General features: G+C 28.3%; 1 protein-coding gene across 1 annotated transcript; it reads left to right on the top strand.

Moving 5' to 3' along the window:
- The first annotated feature begins 1,570 nt into the window (after nucleotides 1-1,570).
- LOC123294551 (gustatory receptor 68a-like) lies at nucleotides 1,571-5,940 on the top strand. Its single transcript, XM_044875622.1, has 5 exons — nucleotides 1,571-1,582; nucleotides 3,550-3,702; nucleotides 4,126-4,252; nucleotides 5,103-5,326; nucleotides 5,623-5,940. The coding sequence occupies exons 1-5, from the start codon at nucleotides 1,571-1,573 to the stop codon at nucleotides 5,938-5,940; spliced, it is 834 nt and encodes a 277-aa protein (XP_044731557.1).
- Nucleotides 5,941-12,237: the final 6,297 nt, after the last annotated feature.

The raw sequence follows: 12,237 nt of genomic DNA, 5'->3' as shown, positions 1-12,237 counted from the left end.
TGGTGATCTTGACTGCGATCTTTTGAACTCATATCATGTTTATAACTAATTTCAGGATTAATATTCCACCATAAAACCTTTTGCATTTATTTATTGAAATATAATTCCATTTAATATCACAATCATAGAATTTTAATAATCTTATTTGATTATTATGCTTTTTATAATAACTTTTGTTTTTCAGTACGAGAATTGGCTAAAATTCATAATATGTTATACGAGTCATCAATAGCAATGAATAGATATTTTGGTGTATTAATTGTAATATTATGCTTTCAAGTTTTTGTAATGTGTACTCAAAGTATTTATTGTGGTGTGGTTTTGGGAACTGGCTTACAAAAAGTAGTGTTCTCAACTTTTGATATACGCTTGGCTGTATTTTTAATGGTCTGTTGGGCTTTATACAGCACAGTAAGTAAAATTATATTTCTATATTTCTATCATTGTCCAAATTTTATCCGTCGAGTAAGACCTAATTTGGTGACCCCATTCTAAAATTCCTAATTATAATAATATTGTGGAACGGCAAAGTATGTTTCTCTCGACTTTTTTGAGTACGACTAGGATTAATTGTTTTCATTTTCAAACTGCACTTATAAAATTTGGAGTCAGGAAAGAACTGAAGTGAATTATACCACCTAGTAATAATCAAAATAACTAACTCGTCACGTTTCCAGGATATTTATTATTTTTGATTTACAAAAAAATGCCCACAAGAATATGAAAAAACTATTACAAATAAAAAAACGCTCTACATGTTCGTCGCTGACTTGTCCAAGGTTTTCAGAAAACAAATGGTTCCTTGAAATGTTTTGTTAAAAATTATGTAATAAATCAGCAATTGACTGTCGGTAATTTTCATTTCGTTTGTTGCCTACGAACTCTTTTATAACAAGTCGTAGTGAATTCCTGGCAGATCTCTAACTATCCGACAGATTGCTTCCAAATGTCCCATCTTTTAAAAGTTTTTCGATTTTTGGTCCGATAAAAATACCTTCTTTCAGCTCGGTTATGAGACGTTAGGAAAAATGGAGCATAAAATCTTAAATGAAAACATTTAAGATGTTTCTTTGACATTATAAAAATGAAAACAATAAATGTTTGCCTTTAGTTATTGCCACTAAATAAAAAGATATGAAATTAATTGGAAGGACTTGAACTTTATTTTATTTTGTAAATTTAATTAATAATATAATTTTTCAGAGCTTGTTGGTTTTGTTAACCGGTTTATGTGAATATACTGTAAATGCAGCCAATGATACTGGCATTATTGCACATAAAATTATATTAGAAGATACTTTAGATCCAAATACCGTTACAGAATTAACACGTTTAGCACAACAAGTGAACCATCAAAATTTACAATTCTCTGGATGGGGTTTATTTAATGTTAATTTAACAACATTAACACAGATGATTGGAGCCGTTTCATCATATATAATTGTAGCATTACAATTTGAAGGAATGACACCATCTGTAGCGCCACCATCTTTATTACCACCGCATTAGCCACATTAGTATTTATTAGTTGTAATATAAACGACTAGTCATATAAATATAAGAAGTTAATATGTGTATGCTAGTAACTAAGTATTTGTGTGAAACGTGAACAGTCATAAAACTAATTAAAATATGATGTTAGCATGTGAATAGACTTTGTGCCTTTTTTATTACTCATTTTTGTAAATATATTTGAAACTTTACACTAAAAGGGTGACGTATAAATTATATTGAAAACAAATTCCACTCAAACTCTCCTGAATTTCTTAAAATCTACTGAATTTAATGTTTTGCACAAAAGTTATCGAAACCATTTTGAACAGAACAATAAATGGTCATCCAAATTGCTTGCAAAAGGTCCAGAAACGGTCTTTCTGCACCTACTGCAATCCTTTACTCTTTCGAGGTAATTTTCCATGAATTGTCAGTTTCTTCGTACCTAAAGATCTATTTTAAAGGGGATATTCAATTTGACCGGAAATATGGTACGATAATTTGTAATTTATGCGTGATTCTATGCTGAAAATTATATAGTCCACTAAATATTAAGAGTTTGGTATAGAATAGAGAGTTAGTTATATCGTACTGTCGTTAAAAATTGTTTTAATTCTAGAATTTCCTTCAAAACGATTTTAAAGTAAAAGTTTTTACTATTTCAGAAATAGGTTTCAAAGTAGTGTACAGCATTGAACTACTAAACTAAATGTTTTAATTAATTACTTTTATGTTTTAAAACTATATTTATATTTTTATTTCAACAAAAATTTATTGTATTTTTTTTTTTTTTTTTGGTCCTTTCAATTTTGCACAAATAAGTTTAAACTAAACAAAAACAATAAAATAGGTTTTAAAATTAAAGAACGAAGGAAAATCGATGAGAACTATCTTTGGTACAATTTAAATACCTGTGGTACGATTTAAGCTTTAAACTTTGATATAACCAACTTTCTCCTATTAAGATAAGTTTTAGAAAGTAATTTAAAAATATGTAATGTAATGTAAATCATTTTAAATTATAATACAAAAATAACTTATAAAATTTCGATGAGCTTTTTATTATTTGAGTACTTAAAACGATAAATTTTTGATTATCAAAATAAATATAATATAAATTATTTTAATCTTCCCCTAATTTATGATAATTACAAAATCAACATTGATTATAAGGACCATTATAATTATATGATAAGATTATATAATATGACAAGCTTTTAAAATGTTTATGGGTGTTATTATGTGAAAAAGCTTATTTGAATCTAATAGAAGATTAATTTTGTTCGAGAAATTTCAGGAATTTTGTGTTTTTTAATTTTTTGTGTTGTTGTTTAATATTCGTGTAAGTTTTATGTTTATATATTTATTTCATTTAAACTTTAAATTATCAAAAAAAATTTTTTTTTCTTATTTAAAACATCGGATAGGTATTAGAAAACGTAGTTAATCATTTGAGAATATTGAGAAGTGCTAAAAGTAAAAAAATTTCACATTCTCAACGGAAAAACCGCAATAGTTTTACATATACCAGGATGAATGAAACTTCTGGATTAATAGTCAACCAGTGATTTAACTCCTCATGCGAATATTTTTCAAACAATATTTACTTTTGCGATTCGGAGTCATATATGAATTATAATATAAATAGGTAGGAGATATTAATAGATTATAATGCTGAAATAGTCTCACAAAAATTAAGATTTATAGTTGTCTCAAATTGCTTTAAAATTACTTATTTAACAAGCTTTTAATTAGTTTCAACTGTACGTTGTTTCTAATCAAAACTTTATTAATTAAAATAAATCATATTTTAGAGACACGCTTTTGTTATACTAAAATGTAGAAAATAATTTTTCTTAGGAGTCACTCGTATACATGACTATTCGTAAAAGTTTCAGGCTCTCAAATCACCCTTGGTACTTAAAATTGAGTACGGTTAGTTTTTACAAGTCAATTATGAGTGACTCGTAAGAAAAGTTATTTTCTACTTTTTAGTGCAATAAAAGCTTATCCCTAAAAAAGTAATTTTATTAAATTATTTTTTTCTTTTTGTAGAAAATTATGGAACTGCACAGTGCATTAATGCCATTATGCATTTTATCATTCTTATCCGGTTGTATTTATATCCATATCGATAAAAACACTGGTGAAATTCGTCCATTATGCTGGATACGAAAATCGTACAATTTGCTTGTCATAATATTCTTGGTAACCTTCTCGTTATGGAGTCTTTATTGGAAATTTACCTTAATTAATCACTCTAGCATAAAAATACTTGGCATACTGAGCATAATGTCTGAAATGGCGTTACTAATTGGTTTAATTATTCAATCTATAATGATCGCATTACATTTAAATTATTTGAAAAAAATTACAATAAATATGCGTCAAGTGGAGGCAATTTTAAATTTAAATACAAAACAGCATTATGGATATATCCGTCGATTTCTGCTGGTTTTAATAATTTTATTATTTGTTTTGGGTATATCTGTTGGAACTTTTAATACATTCTTTTGGTCATGTCAAGAATATAGGTTTGACATTGCAAAGTTTTATATATGCGAAAATGTTTTGAGATTTCGGATTACCATTCATTGTCTGGAATTATTTGTTTTTTTATTATTAATCAAGGAACGTTTTATATTGGTTAATGCATCGTTGCCAACTGTTATTGAAATGCAAACTGGATACAATGAAAAATGTCTGAAAAATGCTACTATTAAAATTAAATGTAATCTTCTTAAACTAGTTCCATCTGGTAAGTTGTTTGAAATAGTCGACTATACAGTGAGTTAATTTTAAAAGTATCCACCCTTAGTAACTGCTTGACCTGATGGGGTTATTGTTTTGCGTGAAAACACGTCGATTAAGATATGAAGGCGAAGTACACAAATGGTACCTAGAGATTTCATCCCTTGACCCTCAGCTTCTCTCACTTTGCAATTTCAAATGGCACCTCCAACCTTATGAAACTTCATTTGAAAGGGCATAAAATTCATTATTCAACCCTGATAAAAAAAAATGAAATCGATAGATTGGTTACATGCTAGACTTATTATAAGCAAAAAATTACGAATTGGACACACTGTTGGACTAAATTAAAATAAGAAATTATTTTATGGCGGTCGAAACTGCCGCCATCATTAGCTAGACAAAAGAACATCTTCTGTGTATCTTAAAAACCAATCGATCGGTTTCATTTTCATCATGGTTGAATAGATATATCCTTTAAAAGATGTATCACCAAGTAGGATGTGCCATTTTAAATTTCAAAGTTCTTCCAACTTAATGAATAGTTATATCTCAGAAACGGCCGGGGCTTCGAAGAAAAAAGTATTGAGACATTTTTTACATTTATTTATTTGATCTACAATTTTCGACTGAACTAATTTTATAATAAAACTTACCGTTTTGCTGAAAATAGCGAAAAAACGGTTTTTGTAACCTGTGACTCCGTGTAAATTTTTTCTCAAGTATCGGAACAATGAGGACTTTTAGATTTCATTGGTGTTTAGAACAATCCAACTAACTTTGAATGTACTTCGGATGAACCTTTTTAATTGATTAAAAATATTTAGGTTATAAAGTTATTTTTTATTCGTTTACAGTTCGTGAATTAAATCGAATACATAATATGCTTTATGAATCATCACAATATGCAAATCGTTTTTTTGGCATGTCCATGTTGATTTTAGTTTTACAAGTATTCTTTTCAATTATACAAAATGTTATATATATTGCATACCTGCAATTCGTTGCTCTTTCATCTACTCAACATTACTTCTCAAATATTGGCGTAACATTATCGATTTTCTGGTTGCTTTTCGATTTGGTAAGTATATACAAGCATATATCTTTTCACTTATCTTTCTCTACAGGAAAAACAAGAATTGAGGTTCTTTGCTTTATACCGATAAAATTGATTTCTAAATCTACAAATAGGGACTTTTTCACATGGAAGTTGAGAAATGTTTTGGCAATAATATGAAAGGGGATGTCGAGGGCCACAAGAGCAATAATTATTACCTTAATTTGGACATTTGCAACATTATTGGAATAAATACATTAGTTATATGTATTTTTGTAGTTAAAAATATTTATTAAAATAATTATTCCCAAATTTTTCAGAGCTTAGTCGTGATATTGTGCAGTTTATGTGAGTACACCGTAAAAGAAGCAAATCAAACTGGTATCTTAGCATATAAATTATTGTTAAATGATAATTTATCATCAGAAATAGCTAATGATTTACAACAATTTGCAAATCAAATTCAACAACAAAATATAAAATTTACAGCATATGATTTATTTGATATTAATTTAAATAGTTTAACACAATTAATTGGTTCAGTTACGTCATACATTATTGTTGCTTTGGAATTTTATAATTTGTCACCAGAATTAACAAGAACATCGTACAATAATTCATCAACAACTCGTATCTAGGCATTTGACGCCCGTGGGCAGTTTAAAAAAATTAAATGAAAAGTATTGGAAAAACCTATTGGGAAAATCATAATGCCATGCGACAACTGGTACCTTTAAATAGAATAACGAAAACAGACTTAAACTAAGTTTCTGCGTTGAATAAATAGTCTAATGTTAAGAAATCATATTAATTTATATCAATAATATTAAAATTTATGAATAAAAATTGTCTAAAAAAAGTAGTAATCATGTTATTCCATAGAACACTAGGTACACTTAAAGTAGACCATTGATTTAATCCTGCTATTGACTGTCATAATGATTGTTTGACACCATTAGTTAATTTTCTCCATTATTAATTTTTTGGTGATTATAAATGTACAGAGTAGGCCATTTTAATCTAAACGCCTATATATCTCGTTTTGTAATTAACCAATAAAAAAATTACAAAAGTTGCAGAATTTCATGAAGGCCATCATATTCTGACATCAGATTGGATCTAGGTGATCGGGTTTCTTTAATCTAGATCCTAAGCGGTAAGAGAAAAAAACAACACTTTTAATTAGAGAGTTGATCCTTATGAAAAAAACCAACACTTTTCATCAAATCATTTTTTTCGAAAATCGTCAACCTTCTAAAGGAATTCGATTTAAAACTATATCATTATTGCATTTAATCGAAAGCTATTTTTTGATTGATTAACTACAAAATGAGATATATGGGTGTATAGATTAAATTGGATCACTCTGAATGTGGTAGGTAAAAAATGTGTCTAAAAACAAATCTAGTGCAGAAATTTATTGATTGATAACTTGTTGCGTTTAATCAACCTTTCTTAGCTCTTTTTGATAATTGAATCCTTCAAATTGATAAATTACTATACTTAATTCTATAACATATGTTATAGCTGATAATGTCATTTTCAAATCAATTGTTAAATATCCATATATTGTACATTGAAAAGGTCGTTGTTGTATCGATTGAATAAATGATTCGACTTGTCTACGAGTTTGTTTTTCTAATTGATTCTTTAGTATCAATTGATGTAAACTTTGTAAAATTTGATTTGCTGATTTGGTTGTTGAATGACATGTCTGGGAAATTATCATCAGAACAACCTAAAACATTCAGAAATGCTGATTAATACCTTAAATAAAAAAATTTGGAAGGATTATTTGATTTGTTTCAGTTCATATTGGAATGTCGCAATACGAGAGTAGCTTTCTCGTATTGTATCGATCTCACGCAAAAGCTATTTTGTCGTATACTCTCGTTTTCAACTCTTTTTAAACCAAGAACTAAAAAAGGGATGTTGACCGCTATATGTGTCTGTCTGTCTGTCTATCTGTCTGTCTATAACATCATAGTGCCTAAACGGGTGAGCCGATTTTGATTTTTTTTGTTTCGTTTGAAAGGTAATTCAATAGGGAGTGTTCTTAGGTATGTTTAAGTGCAATTTAAGGGTTATGTATCCGAAAAAACTAAAATTGGCGATGATCTTCAAAATCAGCTCAGTTTTAGAAATGATGGTAGTTTAATAGAAAGTATTCTTAGATATGTTTGAAGTGCGAGCTAAAAGTTCCGTATACAAAAAATTTTTGTCAGGATTTTTTTAATTTTGTGAATTTCACTTGTGTATTTGTTTCTATTACGGAATCTTAAACTCCCACTTGAAACATAGCTATGAACAGTCGGATTATCCGGTTAGGGACTACGACAAGTGAAACTTATAACAGCCCCTTTTTAGCCGGGGGTTAAAAACGGCAGACCAAAAAATATTCATCAAAAGACAAAATTCGTGAAAGTCGACTTCCATAAATTCGACAATCAAATCGTAAAAGCCTCATTTTTCTTCATGATCAAACTTACTTTTATCATCCCTTCAGCAATCATCCCAAAAACAATTTTGCTCTTTTTTTGCTTATGTTCTAATATAGGACTTAAATATTGTCTGCCGTTGATTGGCTCGACTAAGACTATTGTCTCTAATGTTTAAGAAGGTTGTTGTAGGTAACGGGGGTATAAATATTTTGCATTTTTAAAGTTAATTTTAAGGTTATTCGATACTTACAAATAAAATTCCACTGAATATTGTATGCATGTATGTTATTCGTATTGGATCAATAAAAATATTATTCAAATTCGTATAAATTATTGTACATCCATAATATAATAGTTTTGTAATTGTAAGTATTATATAAATAAAAAACAATAATATGGTGAAACCGTATATATCATTTAATGTATCACCAATATTACATAATTTATCATATAATTTACGTAAATTATTCACTAAAAATAAATTCATTACCAATTTATTATTTAGACTAATCAAAATGTAATAAGTGATATTATTTCCACTAATGACATAATGCCAAAACTTTAATAGTCGAGGAATGAGTGAATTTCTCTCTATTTCCTCTTGGATCTAATTTCAAGAATCTTTATGATTGAATACGTGGTCCTGGGAAAAATGAGTAATCTTTATTTTCCAAATTGTTTGAATTTTTTTTACATATCTCTCGCATTAAATGAAACATAATCCGTTAAGTCAAGACAGTAATTCACACCTAATTTCAAGAGGATAAACTCTTTACCTATTCTTAAATTTGATCAACATTTATTAAGATTTTAGAATAACTAGGGCCTATCATATATACGCCCTACAATATATAAAAATCAAGGAGCCATTTAACAATTTTGTATTTTGCACCGTTACGATAAACGAGAAGCTATGAACCGTAAAACAATTCGATTTTTTCAATGTAAACGTAAATTAGAGTGTCAAAGTAGGCTTGAAATGTGCCGAAGAACGGACTGGTCTATAAGAAACGTAATAATATATTCATGGGCACAAAAATGGTGAAAGCGTCATGAAGAATCAACTTAGAATCACTAAGAATGCTAATTCATTTTTAGTCTTAAATTTATGTAGCCCAATTTGAAAGCCAAACTTTAATTTGACAAAAATTGCTACAAGTGGTTAGTATATTGACGCAGCTTTTTGCTTTTGATCCCCGTCGAATTCATTAAGCTTATTGAAAAGATTTTCGAACCAAAGTTGGGCGTTATTTTATTATAAAAAACGTGCTAAATTACACTTTTGTCTATTACCGATGACGAATATCCGCCAAATTATAGCCCCCTGTACCTAAAAAGCCGTTGGGAATTGAAAATAAGCAATATATTCTCTTTAGATTACATTATTCTTGCTATATTTCGGGGTAGATTTGGCCACTCCCTAGGAAAATACCCCAATTTGTTTAACGTACCAAAGTTCTAGTGGGCAGGGGAGAATGATTTATAAGTTAAAGACAAAAAACTTGTATTACAGCCCAGTAGACGATAAAATATAATAAAGAAGGCAGGCGGTACATACTTATTCTATGGGAAATTTCAACCTCGCCATAGTGAACAGGGCAAATTACGCGATTTTGCATTTCAATAAGTTAAAGTTTTTCAAAAAGTACCTGTTTTTGGTTACGTTAAGCTGATGTCAAAATGAAAAATTTTAGTTAAATGTATCGCGTTTGGTATTAAGTCAAAGAAAAAAACAAGTGAAAACAAACAATTGCCTTAGTTAATTGTTGAAATACCATGTATAGACAGTGTTGATGCGCAATTGTTTGTTTTTTTTAACGTCACGTAAATAACAAAAGATATTCACTTTTAAATAGACACACACCCAACTGATATTCCTATATTAATGCACACTATAAAATTTGCACCTAATTAACGCCCTCGTGGGTAAACAGTGATGTTTACAAAAAAATGTTTCAAACAAAAGTTTTTTATTTTTTTATAAGGAACATTTTTTACATTTAAACTTTTGTTCTATCTCTAACGGTTTACAAGATGGGTCCGTATTTTCGTCCGTTTACAAGACCCAATTGACCTATGATGCTCATTTTTTCGAACTTGAGTTTCACTTTTTACGTCCTGAGTACGCTGTAAAAATTTCAGCTCGATATCTTTTTTCGTTTTTGAGTTATCGTGTCATATCACAGACGGACGGACGGACAGACGGATAACCGGAAATGGATTAATTAGGTGATTCTATGAACACCTATACCAAAATTTTTTTTGCAGCATCAATATTTTTAAGCGTTACAAACTTGGGACGAAACTTAATATACTATGTATATTTCATATATACATGGTATAATTACCATTTAGATGTCGATAATTTTCACGAACAATCATTTGCCCATCATTAAAACTAAACATGTTTGGTAATATTTGATTATATATAAAATCAAAACGATATTTTAATAAATATATAAATTGTAAATAATCAAAAATATTTATCATAATTAAATATAATATTAAAAAATCGAATGTATAATATATTGCAAAACTACCAAAAACTACACACAAATACCAAACAAATTCATTAATTATAAAACCAAAAATAAACATTATAGTAAATATTGTAAAAAATATAATTAAAAATATTTCATGTGTTAATATTATGTTTAGCTGTGAATCAATTATTTGAAAATAATTAAATATTTTTATAAATTTTTTATTATTATATAAAGTTTGTCGTATAATATGTATGATTATATTAAATATATTTAATTGAAAACCAATATGTTCACAAAAAATAATAAAATCAATTGATCCATTATAGATTTCAATACGTTTATATGTACTATAAGTATTTAAAGTAATAATTAAGAATATAATTAGAAAATTATAAATTTTATGTATAATGGAAATTGATTCAATTTTTTTATTTATTTTATTATATTTATAACCAGTTAAACCACAAAATTTCATAAAATTATGTAAGAATTTTATTGAATTATATATTTGGGACATTTTCTTTTCGTTTATTCGTAATGATAACTTGACTGTTACGTAATGTAAACGAAATGAATTCTTTGTTTTTTATTATATGATTTTTTTTCTTGCTTTATAGGAATTTGATAGAAACATTACCTTCATTACTTTCGCATCAAAATATTTATTCTTAGAATGGTATATAAGAATACAGTTGCTTGCTCCTCTGGAAAGGCTATCGAAGTATGGGAAAAAAAGTTAACGGCACATGTTATAAAAGGAATAAAAAAAAAACTGTCCGTAGGATATGTAACCACTTTTTCTAAATTTAAGAGCATTGAAAAAAATACAAACATATCATGAATCAAGCCACAAGAGTCAAATGTATTCATGCCAAGCGCTTTAATCAGCGGGACCGTATATGCTCTAGGCTCAATGTATAATTTTTTCAAATTTGTTTTGTTTTGTCATAAATAAGTTATCTTTCTTCAAAACTTAATAAACAAACATGACTAATAAATACGCAAATACGTGTTTGACATCATTAAGCTGTTTTGAGATACTACACCCCGAAAAAAATTAGTTTTGTGTATACAATCAACGGAATAATCATAATTAACTATAGATCTCTTAGACATCTCTAAATGTATTTTAAACGACGGAAAATATTATCAAGAATGCAACGTGGATGGCGATGCGAAAAAAGAAGGGGTTATTAAGAATTAGCTATAATGACTTTGCTCATTTCTTGTGGTTTAACACAAACTTTTCATTTTAAGAGGATACTATTTTGAAGTAAAAAAACTTGAGAGCTTTGTAAAAAATAGCGAATGTGATGCCCGACACATTTTAGCCTAGAATCTGATGATAAATTATGCCTAATGAATTTTCCAATCAATTGTGCTAATCTATCCTATACTAGTTGAAATATTATTGTAATTGCACTGTTCATTTGTAAAATAAATGTAGCAACATTTGTTTAATCAAATTTTTCTATATCAGCAACCTTTTAACATACGTATTATGTAACTGCAAGGCGTCATTAAAAAAAAATTCGCCAACTGTCAGTATAACAAGTGAAAACAAACAATTGACTGAGTTAATTGTTGAAATACCATGCATAGACAGTGTTGATGATTCTATCACATTACATACATACATGTCACACATACAAAACTGATATTCCCATATAATACATACATAATTTGTGCTCTTACGGGTAAACAGTGATGTTTACAACAAAATGTTTCAAACAAAAGTTGTTTATTGTTTTATAAGAAACATTTTTACATTTAAACTTTTGTTCTATCTCTAACGGCTTACAGGACCCAATTGACGTATGTGGCTCATTTACGAACTTGACCTTACTTTTTACGCCCTGAGTACGCTGTAAAAATTTCAGCTTGATATCTCTTTTCGTTTTTGAGTAATCGTGATGACAGATGGACAGACAGGCGACAGACAGACAACCAGAAATGGACTAATTAGGTGATTTTATGAACACCTATATCAAAATTTTTTGCTTCAATA

The sequence above is a fragment of the Chrysoperla carnea genome, chromosome 1 (genome assembly GCF_905475395.1).
Source record: "Chrysoperla carnea chromosome 1, inChrCarn1.1, whole genome shotgun sequence".
Classification (NCBI taxonomy): Eukaryota; Metazoa; Arthropoda; class Insecta; order Neuroptera; family Chrysopidae; genus Chrysoperla; species Chrysoperla carnea.
This window is presented reverse-complemented; position numbering and strand designations above follow the sequence as displayed.

What these genes read in the sequence shown, in the direction of transcription:
- LOC123294551 (XM_044875622.1), top strand. An exon ending in TCTTAAACTAGTTCCATCTG is followed by an intron (nt 4,253 to 5,102) that starts GTAAGTTGTTTG and finishes ATTCGTTTACAG; the next exon opens with TTCGTGAATTAAATCGAATA. An exon ending in TCTGGTTGCTTTTCGATTTG is followed by an intron (nt 5,327 to 5,622) that starts GTAAGTATATAC and finishes CAAATTTTTCAG; the next exon opens with AGCTTAGTCGTGATATTGTG.